The sequence below is a fragment of the Micromys minutus genome (genome assembly GCF_963924665.1).
Source record: "Micromys minutus genome assembly, chromosome: 31".
NCBI lineage: Eukaryota > Metazoa > Chordata > Mammalia > Rodentia > Muridae > Micromys > Micromys minutus.
In genome coordinates this window covers 9,172,021-9,197,865 of record NC_137966.1, presented here as the reverse complement: position 1 = coordinate 9,197,865, position 25,845 = coordinate 9,172,021, and the positions used below count along the sequence as shown (strand labels likewise).

The 25,845-nt window shown below is 44.0% G+C and overlaps 1 protein-coding gene across 6 annotated transcripts in view; it reads right to left on the bottom strand.

The window, feature by feature from the left end:
• Nucleotides 1–25,845, bottom strand: part of TENM2 (teneurin transmembrane protein 2) — a gene marked incomplete at its 5' end in the record, with an annotated part of 923,762 nt that overhangs the window by 150,452 nt on the left and 747,465 nt on the right. For all 6 annotated transcript variants that reach the window (XM_080942456.1, XM_080942457.1, XM_080942458.1 and 3 more), the window contains 2 exons: nucleotides 2,439–2,540; nucleotides 10,089–10,284. In XM_080942456.1, the coding sequence (XP_080798582.1) occupies nucleotides 2,439–2,540; nucleotides 10,089–10,284 (298 nt within the window). The remainder of the gene's footprint in view (nucleotides 1–2,438; nucleotides 2,541–10,088; nucleotides 10,285–25,845) is intronic.

The window sequence follows — 25,845 nt, the reverse complement described above, 5'->3', positions numbered from 1 at the left end:
TACTGATGGCCAAAGCAATAGATAGGTGCATTGAAGATCGAAGTTTGGGAGCCAAGGGGCTGAAAATTAGAAGGGAGGATACAAGGTTCATTATGAAGTAACCTGACCAGCAGCCACTTCAAAGCCACCGCAGGAGCAGCAGCTTATTGGCAGAGGGAAGTCCTTGCTTCCTCTGCTCTTAAACCACCTTTGCCTACAGAGAGCAAGGGATACGGTGCGAGGCACTCTCTTTCTTTAAGCGCCTCAATTTTACCCATCATATACATAAACAGCCAAATTAAAATATGCATACAAGTTCAAAAGCTGATCTCGGGAACAGACGTTGGGCAGGAAGGAATGACTCCTCTTAGCAGCCACTCAATAACTGTTTCACAAGGATCAATTATATACTATGGCTAATGCACACTTGGGGGTGGGAGGGGCGGCGTACCCAGCCACAGCACAGGTGGCGAATGCAAAACACACGCCGGGAGTCCTTTTAAACAGCTAAATGCACGGTCCATTACAGATCCATAATGCAGAATGGACAGGCGTCTGCAAATGGATTCCGAGTGGAGAGCCCTTAAATGGCTAGGTACTTGGGTCTGAAAGGCCAGTAACTGGATGTGCAGTCAGAGCACACATGGTTTTTAGGATTAATAATACATCGATGTGTGTCAGTGTTAATACACATTTACAGCTCACAGCCCGCGTGGCTGAGTGCTCAGCCCATTTGCAGCCACGTATAAAAAGGGCGACTCACTCCTACCTCTCATTAATGTCTTCGCTCCCAGGAAAATTAGATTACACAAGAAAAGCCATTCAGATGATAGTGAGGTCTGCCTTCCTTCAAGCCTTCACTAGGCAAAGCACTCGACACAGCAAGGCAAGGTCAACCTCCATCCCCCACCAGGCCCCTTAGAGCCAGCCCTGGAACGAACAGACAGTCTGTCACTCTCCTTGGGGTTGTGTCTCTGTGTCTTGGAACATGAATGTGTCTGGCTGAAACACAGCTAAGGAGGCTGTTCACAGGCTCCTGCTTCTTATCTTTCTACACCGAACCTGTCTGTTGTGGGACAGAGGAGGTGTCTTAGAAATGATGGTCACACAGATGGCCACCGATGCCAGGGCTTCAGGGATATGGACACTTCATTCACTTAGCAGTGAGTGCGTATCAGGATGCAAATCTCAAATCTTTAAGCCATGGAGAGTATCGGATTATTATTATTATTACTATTACTACTATTATTATTATTATTATTATTATTATTGTGATTATTTTGAGGCATGGACAAAGGGATGGAGTTACTTAGCAGGCAGCAGCTTTACCAAGTATCAGTGCCAAGGCAGGGGACTTCCAGAGAAATACAAACAAAAGTGATAAAAAGATGACATAAATATATGAATAAACTAAAATACAAACAAGGAAACAAGAAACCAATCCTGTTGGAACCTGACAGTGTGCTCTGTTGAGGCCCTTTGCTTCTAGTACTACTTAGTTCTTAGTACTTAGTACCTAAAACTGTGTGCTTCCTAGAGCTCCAGTTGGTATGCATCTTAGGCTGCTCGAACTGAACATCGGACGCCATGTTCCCTTTCCTGGATGAGGAAACCAGAGTTCAGAGGTGCCTCGTGACTTGCACAGGGTCGCAAAGGGACAGAGATATGTAAGCAGAGAATCGAGGGGGGGGACCAAAGCTGAGAGACATCTCTTAACGTCCTGAGATATTGTTTCCCACACTTCTCGGTGTGGTTGGGCACCCCGTGTTGTAGGCGGCACATTGTGTTTTAGACAAATGGAACAGAGCAGGTCAACGCAACACTTGCTGAACATACTTGTGTACTTCGGGACATCTGGGTCTATACTTGAGCCTCCGACTATACTTGACGCTGAGAGCCACACCAAGGTCACAGTGAAGGTGTTTTACAAGTCAGGTGTCCAGCCTCTAAATTCTTTATTCTTCAGAGGGTCATTTTCTTTCTTAAATTACTTTTCCCCCCAGAATCCCAAGGCCCCGGACATTCTTTGCAAAGCAGCCTAGATAAATTAATAATACAATTTAAAACCAATTCCATGAAGATAAATAGCACTTCCTAGATTAAGAGTGTAGCTGGCCAGAATGAATGAAATTTACTAACCCTGAGATGCTTAATCTTCCATTACATAGAAGCTAATGATTATAAGAAAGGAGTGATGGTAATTCACTTCTGCTTTTACAGGAAATCCGACCATCTCATTTTTAGCAAATCTTTCTTCTCAGCACACCTCAGTGCCAAGGCTGACTGCCTTACTCCTATAGGCACCCTGGCCACTGGTTATATATCAAAACCGGCTTCTTGTCAAACGGGGAGCCTTTGCGCATGCGTGGGTTTACAGCCACCCAGTGCTGAAGACTTATTGGGAGGGCCACCAGGGTGTTCCTTTTTTTTAGCCCCTACAGGGAAGCGGCGACACCTACCTTTAGCGCAGTCTGCACCTAGGAATCCTGGGAAACAGTGACACAGTCCAGACACGCATTCACCGTTGCCGTGGCAGTTTCGCGGACAGTCCTGCACAGAGTCTGAAAGAGAGAGGGAAAGATCAAGCAATGACCTTCTCCTCTGCTCTCGTGCAGTCCTTCAGTAATCAGTCACCTGCCATTTGTAAAGACCCAAGAGGGGTGGCGAGGGCCAGGAGTGAGGGAAGAGAACGGGGAAGGTGGGGCCAAGGGCAGTGTGAGTACCGAGTGGGAGGAGCCGGCACTGTGCCGGTGCTACCCATACTGGGCTGCAGGGAGGGTAAGACAGAGTGCCAATTCTTTTTATTCTATTAAGATTTATTTATATTTTTCGTGCATGAGTGTTTTCCCTGCTTATATGGCAGTGCACTATGTGCATATAGTACCCATGAAAGCCAGCAGAGGGCGTTGGATTCTCTAGAACGGACCTACAGGCGGTTGTGAGCTGCTGTGTAGGTGCTGGGAACCAATCCCAGGCCTTCTGCAAGAGCAACAAGCGCTCTTAACTCCTGTGCCATCTCTCCAGCTCCCCTGGGCGCGCCCTTTGACTGTCTATTTGAATTTAAAGACTTTGGAAGCTTCCACATCTGGGTATTAGTTTTCGGGCACTAGGCCCTCTTTATCTGCCACACCCTCACCTTGATGGAACTCCAGTGATTCAAGCTGTGGCTTGAAATACGGGATCTAGGAGTCTAGCCTAAGGTAGAGAGGGTCAGGCAGGTGTTTCTGTCTCAGGATTGTCATGCAAAAATGTTCTCTGCCCTTAGGAATTAAAACGTAAGAAAAGTCCAAACACAGTTACGCGCTGCGGTGCCAGACAACATATACGGGAGTGTGGGCGCATGGCCCAGGCTCTCCTCAGCTTGTATAAGAGCTTCAGGATGTATATGGCAGGGTGAAAGGAAACGGTGCTTGAGTGTATCCCTATCTTGAGTGATGTCTGGCTATACTTAAATCTGACATTCACCTATGCATGTTTCAGGGGTCTGCAAGAAGCAGGTTTTGGGTTCCTCCCCGCCCCCAACCTTGTCTGTGTATGGATGTTTTGCCTGCGTGCATGTGTGTGTAACATGGGTGTGCAGTGTCATTGGAGGCCAGAAGGAGGAATCAGGCCCAGGACTGACTTCCCTGGGGACTGGGGTAGTAGATGTTTGTGAGTTGCCACGTGGGTGCTGAGCATCGAGCCCAGGTCTTTCAGAACACTCTTTGTGTGTGTGTGTGTGTGTGTGTGTGTGTGTGTGTATGTATGTGTGTGTGATTAAAACAACCCATGTACAGATTCCAAACTCCTAAGACGATAAAAGGAAAATGTTCAAGCCAGTGGGGTCGACATATGACATGGTTGAACCCCAGGAACGGAGGGCAGTGCGTCAGTGATGGGGTACCATTTAGGAGTCCCATGAGCGATGTCAGGAAGCGTGCTCTACAGCTGTGTTCTTCACACTTTCCTTCCCTGTACTGAGCACTCATATAGAGGATGGCAGCCCTCCTTCTATAGCACATCACTTTTTAGCCCTGTTCTTCTGGAACCAAGCTGCTCTTGGTTTCTGGTACTCCGAGGAAACTCAGTAACTGGATTTGCTTTCTTTTCTTTTCCAAAGCTACATCGGGCTGGTTTTCCCGATGTCTAGCTGTTCACAGTCTAGTGGCAGCCCCTTTGGGCGAGCTCTTTAAAGGGCTGGGAAGCGTGCAAAGGTACCGCTGTGTGCTAGGAGCTCATCATTTATTTAAAGCACATTGTGTGCTTCTGCAGGTGCAGAAAGTCAGAAACCTCATGTAGGGTTGGAGGACTGTTCTGTCTTGGTTTGCTCCCGTTTCCGTGTCTTGGGAACAGAGGCTTATACTGTTGGGGTACTCTATAATATTCCAGAACAGCTATTGAAGGTTATGTCAGGCCTAGGTAGACAAAGAAATATTTCTTGAGAGTAAGGGACAGCATCAGCAGGATTAATAGAGACAACGGTTTTTCTCTGGTTAATTGGGGTTACTACACATGCTAAGATCCAGCCTCAAGTAATCATAGGGCTTCTTTCATGCAAGGCAGCACCCTGTGTGTGTAGGATCACCATGTCCTCTCCGGACAGCCTGTGGACACTGAGATTTGGAAACTTCACTGCAATGACTATGGAAATCCATTGTCTGTGGTCCTGGAGTCTTGTGCACATATGTGTGTGTGGTGAACACACATGAACATGTGTGTGCATGTGGTGAGCACAGTTCAGTGTTGGATGTCTGTACTGCTTTTCACCTTAGATTTTTCTCTCACTGAATTGTGAGCTTGCTGATATTGGAAGTGTGGCTATCCAGCAAAGCTGCAGGAATCCTCTCGGCTCTGTTTCCTTACCACTTGGACCATATGTGCGCACTGTCATACTTGGAGTTTTATGTGGATGTTAAGAACTGAACTCAAGTCCTCATGCTTGCATGGCAAATGCTTTACTGGCTGAGGCATCTCACAAGCCCACCCTGAAGCCTTCTTCACCCAGGAAACAGTGACAAACTAATGTGCTAGATTGTACTTGGGTAAGATCTCAAACCTGTCAGTCTCAACACAGGGCATAGTGCATTAGCTGAACACCTATTATGTGCAAGGAACTGAAGTGCCCTTTGTAGAATAATATAGTCTTTATCCTCACAATACCCCCTACTGTCACAGAGAATATAAGAAACCCTGCCTTGCCCCATCAAACAAGTAAGTGAAAATTATCATAAGTTCTTTGCAGAGAGTAGGGTACTCAGCAGGTAACAGAAGGAAGCCCCTCAAAGGGGGTGGGTGAAGTGGACCCCCCTCTTTCATATGGCGCTGAAGAAGGATGAACTGTAATGGGCTAGTGAGAAGAGGACTCTGGTAGGTGGAACAGCTTATGCAAGGTGGGAAAGAAGGGAAGAAGCATGACTGGAGGTGGTCAGCCAAAAACAGAATGACATGAGTTTGGAGAAACCTAGGAGGAAGTGTGGGGGGAGGGGCACACTTGGGACTCCACAGTTCACCATAGAAGTCAGATTTATTTTGAGGGGGGGGGGAGGAGGCTACTGGAAATATGTGAACATTCTAAGCAGGAATGCCAACATTTAACTTGTGGTTTTGGAAGTTGTTCCCACTGTGAGGTAGGGACTGCTTCCCCCCACTGACCTTACAGGTGTCTGGGTGTTTTGGTAGGACTGGGTCACTCTGGGGCCAGTGCTCCTCATCCTCAACTTTCTGTCTTCAGGCCTAAACCAACAAGAGGCTAGGAAGCTCCTTGTCACCATGGTTCTGTATTAGGGGAGGACAGAGGTCTCTGCATGCTCTCTCCATGATGTCTCAAGATCCCAGGTGGGGACATTTCTCCTGTCTCAGCTTAGATGTCATTCAGGACCCAGGTGGCTTCTTCCCTCCCTCTTTTCAGTGTGAGCTTTGTGTCTCTTTCATTCTGTTTTTTTCTTCCTCTCACTGCCTTGTGGTGGTCTGCTTTTAATTTTCTTTCAAGCACCTCATTTCTGATTTCAGGATGAGACCAGATGCATTGGTCCTGGTATGTCCAGCACATAGTAGGCGTTTGATGAGAAGTCACAGAAGTGTGAAGATGTATGCCTGCCCACATGCTTAAGAAGGTAGAGAATCTCAAGCAAAAACTGTAATGAAGGCTTCCTTTTCCTGAAGTCTTATATCTGAAACATTTCTTATTGTTTTTGAGGGGGAAAAATCCCCACACAGAGATGCTAAATTATAAAAGACCGCCCTTTTCAGTCCCCTACCCAATTTTACATGATCACTATCTTTAAATCAACATGGTTTAAGCTTTCTCCTGTGGGAGAGACAGCAGAGATGAGAGTATGCCATGGAACTCAAAGAGGGTTTTTATTGTTGTTTGTAGCAGTGAGATTTGAAACCAGGGCCTTGCATGTGCTAGGCAGGTACTCTACCTCTTCCCAGTTCCTGGAACTGGGGCACTCAGTGGAGATTCTCTCTGTGCTTCTAGAACACCCCTTCATGGTTCTCAGGAGGATGCATCTCAGGGGAAGACGGCAGAGTCCTGAGTCATGGGTATATTTAGTGAGATCGCCTCACACCCGTCTAACACGTCCCTTCTGTTTCCCATTGTGGGGGTTTCTGTGCTTCTGGCTGTTCTCCATGGAGGGCGTTCTGATGATAGGTGTGTGGGAAAGAACTTCCGGACCAAATAAAACACTGTTCTTTCCCCACATTTCAGACCAATTGCTATCATTGCCCCATCAAGATGTCTGCCCAACTATTAGGCTGATCACCGTTGACTCTGAACTATACAGCTCTGATGAGAGGGTTCCTCCGGGGGAAGAATTGCTATTTCCAGCTTTGACAGGCAGGGAGGGTAATGGCTGGGGGTGGGGGTAATCTTCACACTACCTGTCCACACAGAGTGAGGAAAAGGGGGGCAGATGCTATTGCAAGGTAACCAGGCCCCCAGAAAGCTGCTGATTCAGGTAAATGAGATACGTTTGGCTACTACCCAAAGAAATCCATGATTAAGGTATCCCATCGGTGTGAAGTCTGCATTCTGACTTCACATTGTAGGTTGACATTAAGGTGATACATGATTGGGCAGTGGAGAGTGGGCGGGAACAAGTTTTGGGAAAGTGGAAGAGGAAGGGGAGAAACGGCAGATCAAAGATGGAAGACAAAGATGAACCATTTCTGTCTGTGCAGCTCTGAGTAGCCTTAGGTAGATATGATTATTTCTAAGGATTTCTATAGGTCAGTTTATCTTACCTAGGTGGGTGGTGTGTATCTTTATCAACTGGTTGTTAGCTTATTGTGTGTGTGTGGGGGATTGTGGATTGAGAATTAACATATAAATCTGTTTGATAAGTTATTGATGAGTCATGTTTTTACCGGGTGGTGGAGGACAGTGTGTGAAAGTAACATAGCTAGGACGTAAATGGACCACCCAGGACAGAAGCAGCCAGGCTGGGTGGAGTGGACCACACCTAGGTCAAAAGAAACCTGGGTCTGTGAGTTCTTAGAGGCGGTGTGGAGCCACTAAGATACAGATACCCCACAGTGACATGTGGCCCTATGGCACGGGAGTGGGATAAAAGGTTATCTACCTTTTTATTCACATCCTTAGTCTTGTGACCTTGAGTGGGCCCTTTCCCACCCTCCACCCCCAAAGGACAGAGAGACTGTGGCTTTCCCTACAGCCATGGCTAGTCTTTGGGTTGGGTGAGTGGAAAGACATCAAAGGCACACAGAACTTCCAGAATGCCCCTCCTTGTTGAACAACAATAACCAAAAAATGCTCTTTGAAATTCCCAGGCGTGTGTGCCATGTTCACTGTTTCTTCCAGCGTGTTGTGTTACCATGGTAGTGACCATCTCTCTAAGACTCCCAACCAAGCTGGAGACTATGCACTGCCCGCCTGGACAGGTACCTTCCGAACCGAAATACCAGCCGTGGAGAAAGGGAGTCATTTCTCATCCTGTTCTTCTCATACTAGTCCCAGATCTGTTTCTCCTCCCTTCCCTGCTGTTCTACTTCTCTCTCCTGTTGGGACCTAACATCACCCTAGAGATTTCCCATCTGTTGGGAACTTCCTCCATGACTTTCAGTAGACGAAGTTATGACATGGCTTTGGAGCATAGGTTGGCAAACTTTCCCTGTGAGGGGACAGATAGTAACTATTTAGGCTCTGTGGGCCATATGGTCCCTGTTGCCACACTCAGCTCTGCAGTGACAGTGGGAAAGCTGCCACACACAACATGCAAACAGATGAATGTGGCCCCGTGCCAATAAAACTTTATTTATAAAAACAGGCAGTGGGCCAGATTCGACCCCTGGGCTACAGCATGCCAATTCCAAGTCTTGAACATTTGGCTAGCCTTGGGAGGGCCCACTCTTCCTTAGCAAAGGAATAAGGATCAGCCTCACACCTATGGCCACTGTCTAAACTTTGTGATTATATACATACATACATACATACATACATACATATATATATATATATATATATATATATATATATATACACACACACAATTCTAAAATATATATGTGACAAAGAATTGAAGCCTGATATTCAGGTTGAAACACATGGATCTTTCAAGTACAGAGAATTCCTTTATAAAACGCCTGCAGGGGAGGCCCAAAGAGAAGTTCTACAATGTGGAAGTACGGAAACAGTGTTTCTTATCCAGGACAACTGGCTGCAGGCCAGATGTCACTCCTTCATGGTGATCCTCACATTAGCCTTTGGAATGTGGTCCCCTCTTTTGCCCCAGTAGGAGGCTGAGGCCCAGGCAACTCATTTAGCTACAGTGTGGGAAAGAGAATCTGGAAGGTAACCTTGCTCTCCCGAGGTCCCATTTTCATAAATTTCCTAACTCCAGACCTCTCCAGGAAACCCTGAATCCACAGTTAACAGAGGTTGGAGTGACAGGAGGCTGTGCAGAGATGCCTGAGGCCCAGAAGGTAAGGCCATCCCTATACCTCAGGCCTCACTCACCTCACACTGTTCAGTTTTTATTTCTCAGTGGGATGGCACAGCCACAGGCTGGCTCCCGGAGCTTCAGTGGGGACCAGATATCATTGGTGGGAGCTAAAAACTCAGGACCGCCTTGATGGTGACTGTGGCTCCTTTTAGTGTTAAAATTCTGAGGGTTTTCTAGAAAACATGATTCTTTACAAGTAATCACCCTTTCGGGGGTTTATCCGCGCGCCGCAGAGGCAATTTTGGATTAAACCTTAGCTTTTGTCTTTATACCAAATGAAAAGCAGGCCTTCAACACATGGAAAGTGACAAGTGTAGAATTAGAGCAGTTTGAGGTTTGCCTACTCGGGAATAAATCTATGACATTTAAAAACGCTGCTGTCTTCTCCCTGATGTATTTTTAAGTTAAAAAAATCTTTTTTATTTGGACATTTTCTCAGTTTTTAAGAGTTTAGAGCTGATATGAATGGCCAGTGTTTCTTGGCTCTGCCGTACACCTAGAAATAAAAGAGCCTTCTTTATTCTATAAATGGGAGCCAGGGAGGTGATCCTCGGATTGTCTCTGTTTTAGGGGATGGAAAGGGAGACATAAGCCCAGCAATGTGCTCAGTGTGGTGGTTTGAATGAGATGCCCACCTAATCCAGGCATCTGAGTACTTGGTCCGTAGTTTGTGCTATGGAGGGAGGCTTAGGAGGTATGGTCTTGCTGAGGAAGTACATCACTGGCTATGGGCTTTGAGGTTTCCAAAGACTTGTGCCATTTCGGCTTCCTGTTTGCTATTGCAGACAGGAGCCCCCAGCTCTCAGCTTTCGGTTCCAGTTGCCATGATTACACGCTGACACACTTCCTGGTTGTCATGACGAAGGACTTTTATCCCTCTGGCACTGTAGCCCCAAGCAAACCCTTCTTCCTATCAGTCGCTTTCACCGTGGTGTTTTGTAATAGCAATAGAAAAGCAACCATCACATGCAGTTTGGATGAATAATCCTTGGCCCCAGCAGTCTGGCTCAAACACCTATGAGCATCCTCAGGCCCAGAAATGACTCTCCCAGGTTTATTTGGCATTCCTGGGCATTGTCAGGGTTGCCGAACCTTCCACCAAGAGCCCCCCGTGGTTCCCACCCCAACCTTTACAGAGCTTCCTCTTAGGGATCCCAGACCTACCTAGGACGACTGTATTGAAGGAGACCATTTCCTTATCCTTGCCATCATTGTAGAAGGCTAGGTGCCACAGGCCCACATCCAAGTACTGCACGAACACAGCCTCATTCTGCACCAGGGTCTGGATGCTCCGGCGTTCCCTGGGTGACTCGACCACACTCCATTTCTCCTTTCCGTCCAGGCGTTCCATGAAGTCATACTGGAGAGCAAGAGAGAGAGGCCAATGTGTGAAACCAATTTTGGACCTGTAACCTCTGGCGGCACTGCCCCTCCCGCACACCAGCTGATGGAGAAGCACTTTCGACCACACCCTTATAAAACGACATAAGCCAAGTGTGTCTCGGCAACTGTGTCGGCTACAATTCATCACGCCTATAATGATCATTGCTAATTTATTTCATGGTACGGCATCTTGCAGATGCTGGGCAAGTGTTCTGGGACGGAACTCTAATTCCATCCTTGTTCTGTTCTTATTTGGGGATAAAAAAAATCTTGACAAGCTTCTTAGGCTGCCTTTGAACTTGTGATCCTTCTGCCTCAGTCTCCTAAGTAGTTAGATTTATAGGTGCTTGCCAATACTCCAGACTTAATTTTTTATGTGTGTTTTGTAATGCTGGGAACTAAACACAGGGTCATATGTAGGCTAGACAAGTGTTCTTCCTCTGAGCCACACTTCTGCTTTGCCTTATTAATAACCCTATTACTACTGGTCACAAGCTTTCACCTATAGTTACAAAATAGAGAATAATTTAATTGTAAGGATTTCCCCTTTTAACTCTCTCTCTCTCTCTCTCTCTCTCTCTCTCTCTCATCTCTCATGTGTGTGAACACACACATGCACTGTTTTTGTTTTTCTTGTTGGATTCAGAAACCGCTCTTTCCCATCCTAGCTAAGTACTTTACACAGAGTATACCTACCTAGAGCCATATTCCTATTTTACAGGTATAGGAGGACAGCAAAGTCCAGAAAAAAATCCAAGGATTTCGTTTCAAAGTCCTAAATGGCAAAGCGAAGTTTGGACAAAGTTTTGTTCTGCTAATGTTGATGCCGTCATAGTGCCTGGTCATAAATAAACCTACATTTGAATGTTGAGCTGTTTCTGCAGTGGAAACCAGGTTTTAAGTTGCCCGGGATGAGTGTGCTAGAGGTCGGACAGCTAAGCTTTACAGGGCCGAGGGAATGGGAGCATACAGTGTTACCCAAGACCGACCTGCTCTAAGTACCAAGCGACATCTTAGGGGAGGCGAGTGGGGGCCACTAAAGACTCTCTGAACAGTGAGTGATGTGATCAAGCAATGTTTTGAGGAATTGGTTTTTGGAGGCGGGATGTGAGGTACTCTGTAGGGAATGAGAGTAAAGTCGGGAAACTGGTTAGGAAGTGGAGATTGCAGACAGCTCCGTACGAGGTGAAAAGAGTTTGATGACAGTAAGCGAGGAGCAGGCACTGGGGGGACATTTTAAAATCGCCCATGGGCTGGACAGGGAAGATGCACGGGCAGGCAAAGAGTTCCTTCCTGCTGACAAGAAAACTGATGAAACCTTGGCAGAAATGGACTAATCTCGCAAACTCAAAGCCACCGCGCAGAACAGTCCCTTGCACTCTTGACTCCCGGAGAAGACCCTGTGTGTGGAGCTGTGGCAGATAAAACAAAACAACCAACCCACCGCTGCCGGCTTAAGCGCTCTCTACTTTCCCCTTTATGAAAAGAGTCTCATACATTGCAGAGATCAACCATAAACTCCCATTACAACTCCATAGCCGGAAGCTCCAGAAATCGACTAACTTGACATCTCTCTCCTCAGAACTGTCCATTATACCCCCCACTGGACACATGATCACTGCAAACAAAAGACTCAGTCATCCTAAGCACAATGGCTCTGCCATTAGACAAATCCAGGTCTGAACTGACTCCACACTTGCTTTTGTTTGACGTTGAGTCTATTTTTATTCTGGAGGGGGTAACCTGAAGTTCAGAAATACAGTTACAGAAATGACACAAGCTAATGTTTAGGGCAGTGCGGGGAGGTAATTAGAGTTAAAAGAGTATATAGTGACCGAGGGCCACCTACTTGCTGATCAGAAGGACCCTCGGAGCAGTGCATAGCTCTTGTTTTTCATATGGGGAATGAGGTGGCTATTACCGGGAAGAAGAAATGGTCCATAACTCAGTAAATAAGTGTTTGCTTGGAGCTTTCCTCTGCCCCGTACTCCTCTGGTCACTGTTGTCCTTAAGGATTGAAATAAATGATTTGGGGGGATGTGACAAACTGACACTGCTTCCAGAGACCTTTGGAACCAAAGCATTTGTTCCCTAGCAACCTCGGAAATGTCCGACCATGAACACTGGAGTCTACAGTCTGCTGACAGCTAGAGCAATGGCTGTAACTTCCTCAGTGGCGAGGTGAGAAGAATAGACTTCATTTGGGGTCCAAGTTATCACCCCCATGAGGGAAAGTTTGGGGAAGGTGATTACTCGTGTGAAGTCATTGCTCATGACTAATTTGGGCATTAGTCATTTGGCGCAGAACTGCCTGGGCAGCCAAGGGACACCGAAATGGCTCGGGTCTGTGGCGGGTCTTGGCTGTCCAGCCAATCAAATGACTAGGGGAGAAGGCATTTTTCAGAGAAGAGGAAGGACATTTATTCGGGCAGGCCCCTTGGAGTCCTCCTGCCGAGGTTTAGAGTGCAGTTTTCATTTAAGGGGAAATCTGCCAGTTGTGGGTTTTCAAACAGGGCATGGATGGGAGGGCGAGGAGAGACACGGTGGGCCCACGCACCTCACTTTTGTTTCCCCTTATGGCCCAAGGATGTAAGCTGCAAGCACAGGGATTCAGGGCCTGCCGGAGCGTTTAGCATGAGAACTCCAGGGCTAGATTACCTGAGTCAGCCTCTGAGCTCTGCCCTCCCCCCCTGCTTGCTGGGACTTTGTGTAAGGTATCAAAAGCCACACCTCTGTCTCCTTGTCCCGGTAGCAGTCATAAAAACAATGTCCTTAGCAATATGCTGCTCTAAGAACAAACTGACCCTATATGCAGGGTGCCCGGAACCTCGACTTCTACGTGTGTGAGCCGTGTGGCTGCGGTGTCAGCTGTCTTTATCAAAAGCCACTCCTCTTTCAAATCTGCCTAGTGCAGAATCTGATTGGTACATGCTTGGTAAATATCAGAGGAATAAAATGGCAAACATGTAAATGCATGTTATGGAGGGAACCAAAGACATGGGAATGAAATAAAATTTTGCCTCAAGTGGTTAATCCTGCGCCCCTCTTCTACTGCGCTGTCTTAAACGGGAGAGCAGTAGGCAGCCTGGGATGACCAGTCAGAACACGTGTGTGACTGCAGGCTGTGGGCCAGACATCTGAAAATTCACAGCCGCCATCAAGACTTGAGAGATGCTTCCCAGTTGATGGGCGTGGTGATGTGTGCCAACTTTGTAACCTTACCCTTCGTCATTTCCCTTCCTTCTTTGACACTGTAACTTGGTGGCCTCTGTAGCAGAGACCAATATGGTTCTGTAGTCCCTTTACCGTGGCTGGGCATCGGGGCCATTTAGGACAATGGAGCACAAGCTACAGACTCCTTGTAACTCTGACAACAGGTACCCTGAGGGTCTCTCACATGTCCTCTCTCTTTTCCTGACTATAGAACCCAAGACAGCAGTGCCCAAGGACGCCGTGGCCTGGATGCGGCAATTAGCACCTGGAGGAGATTCTGGAACTGTCTTTGGGACTCTCTATCCATAACTGCTGGGGAAGCAGGCCTCTGAAACAGCCTCATGGATGTTTTAGCTGCAGTTTCTTCCTTCCCCGTGTACTCCCCAAGATGGCCGCACATTCCAGCCTTGTTCTCATTTCTCATCAGAAAAAAAAAAAAAAAAAAAAAAAACAAAAAAAAAAAAAACAAAGAGGATGGCTCACCCGGGAGAACATGGCAGAGGTATCCACTGGTGAGATAACTCTGTTATCTGTAGTGTCTCTCCCAGTTTGCCTACGGAGCATCTCAGTTGACACACCTGGGTCTCTTTCGGTGAAACATCTATCTGGCTTCTCTGCACATAGGCTAATGCAGCATGAGCACCTCTCACTGTGGCTGCGATTCAGGGACGGGCCAAATCTACAAGGCGGGTCTATAGAGCTCAGGGCAGGGACAGCAGTTCAGGACAGGGACCGGGAGTCAGGAAGGAGCTGCAAGAGAGGCATGCTGGTCCAGGGTGCCTCTGCTCTCTAGGATGTGGCTCCAGACAAGTGATCTGCCAGTGCAGTTGGCAGAGGGGTGATATTATAAGATCATCATTTCCAGAAATCTGGCTGGAGCTCCGTCTCCATTGGGGGATTGATAACTCAGGCTCAGAACTAGGACCAGTTGATTCTTCTCTTCCAGGAATATGGAGTAATCCATCCAGGAAATGGAGACATGCAGGGACCATGCTCTGTTTAGATGACTATGAAGGTCATGCCATGACACATTCTAATAGGTCTGTCACCACCCCAAAGGGCATTAGAAGCACGCAACTCAGTCACAACTGAAGCGACACAGGTGGCTTGTGGAGACAGGCCCAGCACGCAAGTGGAGAAGGGAAGTAGCCTAACAACCTGGAGAAAACACCAGCCTCTTCCTCAAAGCCTCTTCCTCTCTCTCCGTTTCTGTCTCTTGTTTGTCTCTGTCTCTGTGTCTCTGTCTCTGTGTCTCTGTCTCTGTTTCTCTGTCTCTCTGTGTCTCTGTTTCCGTCCCTGCCTCTTGTCTGTTTCTGTTTGTGTGTCTGTTTCTGTGTGTCTCTGTCTCTCTATGTTTCTGTCCCGGTCTCTTGTCTGTCTCTGGGTGTCTCTGTCTCTCATGTTCTCTAACCTTGGAGAAATGACCCCAGCTAACATGCCACACAAGAGGGTCGTGTCTAGGAGCCATCAGTCATGCCCCCAAATGGCACGAAAACGCAACTTTCACAGGAGCTGGAGTGGCAAAGAGATAAAGCACGGTAAATATTTGACTGATCCAATTATAAATCTCCCCAATTCTTGGCAGAGAGCTAGGAGGAATGGTAATTAAGATAACTTAGTGGGTTTCTAGAGGAGCTTGTGGAGAGAAGAGATCCCCCACTGGCTGAGCTTGAGCTGGATTGGGGGTGGGGCTGTCACTTTCCCAGAAGGGAAAGGGGCCATCCACACAGAGGGAACACACCACCCCCAGGTTGCTGCTGGAAGCCTCCAGAATCCACACCTGCCAAAGAGGGCAAGGTTAAAGACAGACCCATTGCCCTTCAGGAGGATGTTATTACCGGGTCCAGGACCCCGGGAAACGAGAAAATAACTTTATTGTCACTTGGAAGGTCTGCTTGCCTAGGGTTGACACAGACCGGGAAAGCAATCAAAGAGGACATTTTTCAGAGCTAGCCTGCTACTCTGCTCCTCCCCTGGCAGCATCCGTGGTCCCCCTCCGATGACAGGGCATGTGTAGCAGGTGGTAGGATTGTCAGGGTGTGGGTGCCGGGGGGGGGGGAGGGGGCAGCATGTGTAAGCTGGGGCTGCTCTGAGTCCCCATTACCATGTAGTCTGGCTGCACTCAGTAGCGGGAGTGACTGGGCACAGGAGACCACTCAAGCCTTGTGCATCTGTGTCTGCTACCAGTCAGACCTGTGTCAAAGTGGGCCCAGCGGGTCCCTCCTCTAACCTCAGCACCACCTTTCTACTGACTGCAGAAGAGGGAAGGGTGCAAGGGCCACGGCTGAACCTGGCAGGGAGTAAAGACTTGCTTGAGTCGGCCTGACCACTGGGGCAAATCAGTCTTATTAAAGCTCATTCACCAAACTAAAGGCAAGCAGTTGAAAGGACATCCATCCCCTGGGCCACAGTGAGAACGCGCTTTCCTACACAGGAAACTGGGCTGCTTTTCTAGGACCAGGTAAGAGTCAAGCCCTTCGAGACACAAAGGGCCCTTCTGGGATCTTTAACACCAGACACTAGGGAGGGTTCATCTGGGAGGGTAGGATTCTTGATCCATCACTGTATAGCTTCTTGCAATGGCAGAAACCTTGTCGTCAAAGGGATGGGTTTATTTGTACTCAGCGCTCACTTCCTCCCCCTCCCCCAACACAGGATCTCACCACATCGAGAATCTCTTCTATAAGCATCACCTGCCAATTAAACAAAAAGCCATTGGCTAATGAGCTGAGGGAGGAAATGGGACACTGGTGGAAAGAGAGGATTCTGGGAGATCATGAGAGAGTGGAAGGAGACGTGGGGAGAGACTCGGGAGAGATCCAAGAGAGGCGCTAAGGGAGACCTCGAGAGAGATGCTAAGGAAGAAGCAGATTGGGACTGAAGATGAAGCAGCTATCATGGGGAAGACGGAGCCTGAATGGGTTAAATAAGTTAGGAGAGAGTCAGAGAAAGAGCCAACACTTGCGGCCAAGGCATTTACTAATAAATTAGTCTCAGAGTTGTCATTCTGGGAGGAATGGGCTGGGAGGAAAATGGAGTTTTAAAAGCTTTACATCTCATGGGATAGCCCTGGCTGTCCTGGAACTCATTCCCTAGACCAGAACTCACAAAGATCAGTTTGCCTCTGCCTCCCAACCTCTGGGATTAAAGGCAGGTGCCACTACATCTGGCTTGTAAAAATAGTATTTATCTTATTTTTAATTATGTGTGTAGGCAAATATCTGTGTGAGTGTATGGGCACATGGATGAATACTTGTGCCCATGGAGGCCAGAAGAGGGTTCCCCTAGAGTGGGAATTACAAGAAGCTTTGAATAATCTGACGCAGGTGCTGGAAATTGAACTCAGGTCCTCTGGAATCCAGAAGAGCAGTCAGTGCTTGACCTCTGAGACACTTATTCTTTGAATCCTACACTTGTTCTTTTGATTTTTTTCTTTTGCCTTGAGTCTTGCTACGTGTGCCAGGACAGATTGAAATCCATGGTTGTGTGATGTGAATGAGAATTGCCTCCATATTCTCACGCTTTTGAATACTTGGTCCTCAGTTGGCGAAACTATTTGGGAAGGATTAGGAGGTGTGGTCTTTCTGGAGGAGGTGTGTCACTGGGGGTGGGGTTTGAAATTTCAAAAGCCCATGATGTTCCCAGTCAGCTCTCTCTGCTTCATGCTCATGGATCAGATTTGAGCTCTCAGTTATTACTTTAGTACATTGCCTGCCTGCTTGCTGTGCCATGTTTCCCACCATGATGACTGTGGACTCTAACCCTCTGGGAGTGTGAACACACAAATGAAATGCTTTCCTTTTATAAGTTGACTTGGTCATGGTGTCTTGTTACAGCAGTAGAGAAGTAGCTGAGATAATGATATTCTGCCTCTCCTTCCCAAGTTCTAAGATTTTAGGTGTATGCTACCATGCCTGGCTTCCGGCTGGCGCTTGTGTCAGCAGTAATGACGAATGTTGATGTGTGTAATCTCATCTCATGTTCCTAAAAATCCATGCCTTCACTGTTTCTCTTTGGAGGGACACTGGCTGCTGTAGGGGTTAGAGGATGCACCTCACACATTGGCAAGGAAAGGCTTGGATTTGACCTGTAGGAAACAAGACAATCACAGACAGTTGCTTCGAGTTTTCCAAGAATCTAGCTCTAGATGCCCACCTAGCTGGGTAGCTGGTTTGATTTGTGGGTCCTTTCAAGATGGCCCAAAGGAACAATCAGCTGGGCTTGGGCAGAGCAGGCAAAAGGGATGGCTGGGAAGCTCTGTTGGATTTTCTGGGTGTTGCTCACACCTGGACCATAGCTTCTCTGAGAGCCAGCTTCTTTCCAGCTCCCCCGACACCTCTCTTCCATGTGTTCTAGCTACACTGTTTGCTCTTCCTATGCACATCAGTGCATTCCCAGCCTCGTGGCTTTTGCACCAGCTACTCCCTCTACATGGCTGCCCTTCTCCTGCCTACACAACTGTCTGTTGCTTGTCAATCTTGTCTTTGCCCACACATTGCAACTTCAGGAAGGATGCCTCCGACCGCCGACTCTAAAATACCTTTCTTTGTTTCCATTCTTTGTAGAAGCTCATTACTCTGAAGCAATCTTGTTAGTCACCACTTTAGACTTTAATCTCTGTCTTCTTGAAAATGAGCTCCTGTGGTTGAGCTTATATCTAGTTATAAAACATATGTGGTAGCCTAGATGGGGATGAATATACATAGTGTCTGGAGGTATATTTAAAGAAATAAGGAGATCCACCTATCACACCACCTGGAGACCATGTGGTATTATACAGATGACCTCAGCTGCAAACCCCAGCACAGCATCTACCATGCCTATCTCTACATGAGGACTCAGCTTTCCTGAGCACTGGGCATTCCTACTGTGACCTAGCTTCTGCCATCCATGTACTAACTACCGGAAGAGCCCAACAATGTATTTTGTCCACAGACTTATGAAGATTGGCAGCAAGAACCTATTAAGCCCATAGAAGATTTGTACCTCTTTCTAGTTGACCTTGGACCACTTCTGATACCTCAACCACATACCGACATAGAGTTGCTATGAGACTTAATTTCAAGCACCATTTAGCTGGCCCACAACCAGAAAAGCTGGGAAAACAGCAAACAAAGTTTGAAATACCCACCCAACAAAGATCTGTACTAATGGACAACACAACTCACCTATTTCAAATGCCTAGGTTCTACTGCAGAAACACAAACAACATAAATAACCAAGGCAGCGTGTCTACTCCAGAAATTAGTATTCCTATCAATATGTTCCCTTTAGAAGGGCAACTTAGTTGATACAAAAGACAATGATTTCAAAATAGCAATTATAAAGGTGTTAAAATAAGTCAAAGCAAATAAAAATAAATATCTGATAAGGACAGAAAAACGCAAGTCGTTGAATGAAATAATTTAAGTTATGAAAATAGAATTCAATAAAAGACGGTATCTTGGAAGAAAATTAAAACTGAAACAAAACTCAAAACTCAGGAAGTCAGACAGAAAGCTTAGAAAAGCCTCATCAATAGACTAGATCAAAGAGAGAAAGTCTCAAAGACTAAGTAGAGGATTAGATCCTTCAGTTAAATAAAATGTGTTAAATCTAGACACACAAACAAAACCAGGAATCGAACATGCAGAAATTCTATAAAAAGATCACACCTATTAATGGATAGGTGAAAGAGAAAAAACGTAGGCCAAAAGCACAGAAAGTGCTTCTACAATATCTTAGGGGAAAAAAAAACCTTCATAAATCTTGCACTTATCAAAGTGCTATAGAGCAGCAAACAGACTATTTTAATTAAAACACTAAGACATAATAATTAAAACACAGTGCATAGAAAAATAAAGCTTTAAGAGGGAAAGACCAAGTCACATATAAGGCCCATCAGAATAACACCTGACTTCTTCAGTGGAGATTTTGAAAGCCAGACAGCCTAGACTAATGACCTACAAGTTCTGAAAAACTACAGATGCCAACCTAGATTATTATACCCAGAAAAAATATTAATGGGGTCTGGAGAGATTACTCAGTGGTTAAGAGCACTGGCTGCTCTTCTAAAGGTCTTGGGTTCAATTTTTAGTACTAACATGGTAGCTCATAATTGTCTATTACTACAGTTCTATGGGATCTTATCTTCTCTTTTGGTGTGCAGATATACATGTAGAAAAAACACCCACATACATAAAATAAATAAATAAAAATTTAAAAAACATATGAATCATAATCCCAGGAGAAAGCTAAGCTTTCTATGATAAAAACAAGAATTAAGTTATCTCTACAGAGGATACTAAATGCAACATTTTGTTTTATGAGAGGACTTGAGGACTTTGGAGCACTGGCCACTCTTCCAGAGGTCCTGAGTTCAATTTCCAACAACCACATGGTGTCTCATAACCATCCATAATGAGATCTGGTGCCCTCTGCTGGTGTGTAGGCATATGTGTGGGCAGAACCCCGTATACATAGTAAATAAATACATCTTTAAAAAGAGAGAGAGAGGACTTAACACGCTCAAGGGAGCATGAGAAGTAAGTAAATAATTCCACAACAGTTAATCAGAAAAGGTGCAAGAAAACACTACCACTACAACCAAACATCAAGAATCAATAAATAATATTTAATAACAGCTCAATATTAATTTAACAATGGCTCAATTTTCCCAGTAAAAAGTCATAAACTAAAAATTGGATTGGAAACAGAATCCATCTTTTTAATACCATCCACAAACATAACTCACCAGCAGTAGATAATCACACCAGGATAAAAAGGTAGCAAAAAGTATACCATGTATGGCCATTCTACTCTATGAAAAAAATAAACTTCATTGTAAACCTAATCAGAAGAGAGAGGGAAGGACATTTCATACTCAATAAAGAAAAATTCTACCAAAAGTTACTACATTTCTAAACATTTATCAAATATAGAGACATCTAATTTTATTAAAAATAATCAAAGAACAAACAAAATCCCCCAAACATACTATAAGCTCTAAGACCACAGATCGATTCCAACACAGTGGTGGTGGGGAATCTCACTACCCAACTCTCAACAATATACAGCTCATCTGGACAAAACTAGAGAAATCCTAGAGTTAAATGACATCAGAAACCAAATGGATCTAGCCAATTTTTATAGAATGTTTTATTCAAACAGTAAAGAATACATTTTCTCCAAAATCAACCATGAAGTAGGACACAAAGCAAGTCACAACAAATTTAGAAAAATGTAATCGTGCCATGCATTCCTACTGACCACAAAGAAATGAAACTGAATAACAGCAGTAATAGAAATGGCAGAAAGTACACAACGTCATGAACACGGAACACAGTACTACTGAATGAAACTGGGTCAAGGAAGAAATCTAAAAGGACATTTTAAAAAATTCTAAAATTGAATGAATATGAAAATACAGTATGTCAAAAACCCGTGAAACTCAATGAAAGAAGTCCTAAGACAAAACTTTATAACACCAAGTGCCTACATAAAAACTGGAGAGATGACACATTAACTTAATAATGCACCTGAAGGGCTAAGAGAAACAAATATAAACAATGTCCTAATAGAAAATACTGGAAAAAAAAATCCAGGGCTGAAATTAATAAAATAGATTTTTTTTTCATAATTAATGAAATGAAGGTTGCTTCTTTGAAAAGATTAACAAAATTGATAAATCTTTAGCCAAAATAAACAAAAGAAAGGAAGAGAGGACCCACATTAGTTAAAAAAAAAAAAAAAAAAAAAGAGAAGAGGAAAAGAAACATTAGCATAGATACTAAGGAAATCCAGATAATCTTAAGGATAGACTATAAAACCATTCTATATATATGACCTATACAAATTAAATCAAGATGGAGTTAATAATTTAAACAGCTCCATAACAGTCAGTGAGATAGAAAGCAGTAAGTAAAAATTTCTCAACTTAAAACAAAATATGACCAGGACCAGATGAATATAACACAAAATGCTACCAGACCTTCAAAGAAGTAACACCAATACTTTTCAAATGATTTTATAAAATAGAAAAGCAAGAAACACTGTCAAATAATTTTTTTAACAAAACTAGTATTACTCTGATACCAAGCCAGATAAAGATACAAAACAATAACAATGGAAAGAAAAGAAAAAGAAAATTATAGATCAACATCTTTGATGAACATAGGTGTAAAAACTTAGTGAAACACTTGCAAATTGAATTTATGAACACACCAAAAAGATTGTTTACTATGATCAAATTGGCTTTATCTCAGGTATATAAATATGGCTCAACATACAGAAATCAATAGATGTAATCTACCACATAAACAGACTCAAGGACAGATGCCACATGATCATCGCATGAGATGCAGAAATTGGCTTTGACAAAAATATCCAACTTATCCCTAGGATAAAAGTCCTGGATAGGCAACAGATATAGGTGACATATCTCAACATAATAAAGGCAATATACAGTAAGCCCTCAGCCAATATCATGCTGAATGGAGAAAAATTCCTAAGTATTTCCACCAAAGTCAGGGACAAGATCAGGATGTCTACTCTCTCCATACCTGTTCAATACAGGGCTTAAGTCTTAGCTAGAATGATAAGAACTTGAAGGAGATCAAGGGGATACAAGTAGGATAAGAAATGGCCCAAACATTCGTATTTGCCACGGATACAATTCTATACACAAAGACATTAAAGACTCCACTGGAAAACTTCTGAAGATGGTAAGTGGCAGGTCCACCCTTAGGACAAGCCCATGTCCCTCACAAACCTTAATATAGTTATGGGTTTTGGTAAGGCAGTGATTCCTCTAAGCAACAGGGTAGCAAGGAAAGAAATTTCATTTGTGCTACTTGTTTTGAATGAAAGGGCAATGTACAGGCATTGCCTGACCAGAGAAAGTCTAGTGTTTAAAACTACACTATCCTGAGGGCCCGCTACAAATATCCTGGAAAAGCTATAAATGTGAGAGTCTGGATTTAGACTGAAATAACCCCAAGGTTGTGAGACAGCCCTTGGAACAGCTGTGAAAAATGGAAGGCCTGGGTGCTGATAAGCTAAAAACAGTGGATTATTAGGAGGCTTGGCTTGGACAGTCAAGTATATAATCCTATCCTTGGTGGCCAGGGGGTCAGCTGAGAATAACAGTGGAGTTTGGTAACCCTGAGCCCGGAGGTCAGAGTGTGGTTAGCCTCTGACTCCACCTGTTTTTCACTGCTGGACAGTTTGGGAACCCAGAAGTGCTGGGTGATTAATACTTAAATCCTGGGGATATAAAGACCTGTTACCCTTACCTATGCAGAGTAGTTGCTTCCAACCCTCCCAGTGCATGTGGAGGACATCCCTGAACTCACATATTAGCCTCCTTAGGTATATGAGAGATGAGAGAAACTGCCCAGTTCTCAGCTGCATAGCTAAGTAAGGCCAGCAGAAGCACAGAGAAGGGAAAGCTACTACAGACCCTACAGGTAGTCCAGTGGATATCAGCCACTTGTCCAGTACCAGCTGAGCACCAGCATATGCCACCAAAAGGATAAGAGTCTAGAAGCTGATCTTCATACTCTCTCCTCTTCCATACACAGAGCCAGAAGCCTTCATGTTCCTAGAGCCAAGAAGAAGCAACTCCAGCACCTCTGTCTGCTTTCTTCATTTTTTGCCCTCTATGTTTACCCTTTCCCCCTCTAACTGCACTCTCAGCAGTGGTTTTTCTTTATAGTCTTTAAAATTAATTTTAAAGAATTATTCCTTCTATCCATTCATATAATTTTCTGAACACCTTCTTCATGATCAGAAAACCTTTTTTTCTTTCCATCAAATATTTTGCTTCTTTTCTTTTTCCCCCTCCTTTGGCAAAGTTCCTCATTTTATACTATTCTACACTTTTATGAATATTTTGAATTGATTTAAAAAATTATCTTTCATATATTTTAAATTTCTTTTTACATTCATTTGTTTACGAGCCTTCATATGTTGGGTTATCTTTTGTTTTGTTGTTTGTTTTATTCTTTTTCCTAATTTCTTGACCTTTTCTCTTTCCACCAAAATATTTTCCTCCATTTTTCTTTTTAATTTCCTTTCCCATTCCTTTATTTTGTTCATTTACTCTTTTTATACTTATTTTAAATAGCTCCGAGCTTCATCATGCATTCTGTGGAAGTTTTTACCATTTACTTTGTTGTGATCATCAAATGTAGGATGTTAGTATTTACCAGTCTTGGAGTTTGGTGTTATATAGCTGTTTGTTTTCTGAGTGACAGGGGTCTGGGCACCCAGCAAGAATATCCCACAATAAAAGCAGAGAAAACAGTCAACCTAACAGAGGAACCAACCATAATACAGAATACAGGAAACATGAAGAAAGATGACTCTTCATAAAGATAGTGACTCCTCAACTATCAAATTAAAAGCTAAAACAGGTAAGATGATGGATGGAGATGTTTACTAGTAAAACTGATCAGTGACCTAAAGAGGTTACACAGATGTATGTGTATTCAGTCCAGGGTTCAGAGAGGAAAGTCATAGAGGGCCAGCCAATGATGAGGTAATCAAGTACATGGATGGGAACATAGGCATCATGAGATTAAAAATATAGCAAATAACTTGGGGAATCAAACAAATGTAAGACCCGGTGACTTCAATTAAAGGAAAGAACATCCTGGAAAAAAGCATGATCAGAAGACAATTTGACCAAGCAAGAAAAAAAAATCTGGGATGCATGATAAGGGTAGGACAAAAATTACAAAGAACAGAAATTAAAGAGTACAACCATAGCATCTACGAACTCTGGAATACAGTCAATATACCAAACCTAAAATCTACAAGATTCAGGAAAGTGCTGAGATAAAAATTAAAAGCATAGAGATTTTATTTTATAAAATTATAGCAGAAATTAGTTAAATTTGTGGAAAGAAATGGTCATCTGAATTCAAGAAGCATGTAACATACCATAGACATGATTAGAAAAGTGTCTCCCCATGAAATGCTATAGTCAAAAAGACAGAAAGAGTCAATATTTTAAGCATATCAAAATAATATCAGACCATTCTGCAGCAACTCTAAAAGCCAGGAAGTATGAAACCATACATCTTAAGTCCTGAAGGTAGATAACTTCTAAGCAAAGCTATCCTTTGACACTGAGGGAAAAATTGGGCCATTTCTAGAGAGCACAAAACACGGACATTTGTGACCAAGCTCAAGCAAGTAACCTCATACTCATTAAAGGAACAGTCTGCCATGAGGACATTGCCATTGTAAAAATATATGCACCAAACATGTAATTGATTTCAAGAAATAAACACTACTAGAGGTGAAGCCACAGTTTAATTTTAGCATATTAATAGTGAGTGATTTTTAACACTACTCTCACCAATAGACAAGTCATTACAAAAAACAGAAGGAAGAGAAGGAAGATGTGGTGGAGCAGGACAAGAAGAAGAGCAAATAAGTAAAATTGTAGATTAAATAGATTTAATAGATGACATCTACAGAGCATTCCACCCAAACACTGTAGAGAATATACATCTGTAGCTACCCAGGAAATGCTCTCTAAAACAGACCACATACTAAGACAACAACCCAAGTCTTAGCGAATATGGTAAAGTTGAAATTATTCTTTGTAATCTATGTGCTCACAATAGAATACAATTGAGAATCATCAGCAAGAGGAAAATATAACACATATACAAACCCAAGGAGATTAATTTACTGAGAGGTTTTTTTTTTTCTCCTTTTTTCCTTCTCATGTTACTTTCTCAGTTCTAGGGACCATGTCATGGGCCTTGAGCATGTTAGGCAAACACTCCATCATGTAGTTCAACCCTCAACTTCTGCACATGGAGATTAAATAGCCCATTATTGAATGATAAGTAGGTAACTGAAGAAATCAAGAAAGAAATCAAGAAATTCTGAATGGTGCTATGTAGGCTCTTAGGACAGAAAAGGCATCATTGGGTCTTACCCAGCCATGAATCCTATGATCTATGAGACCACATGTAATAATGGCACTACCATTACTGGGGTAACTAACCATTCTCTGACTTGGTTTTATACTTACTCCATAGGAAAAAAAGCTTTGCTTGGTACTGTAAACCTGATTTTAAAAACACAATGGGGAAGACCATAAGCTTTAGCAGGAACTGAATACAGTTGTTTAGGTACATCTATATACTGTTAAGCTGACATCTAAATATTTATAATATTTACTCAGAGACAAAACCACTCTAATTCTTAATCAGTTAAGGTACTCTTTCCGGTGAACCACTCCTTCTGGTGGACGATGGAGAAAATCATAGCTGCACAAGTTGTTGAGCAGAAGTTATGTATGCATACTCATCAAAAGCTATTTATT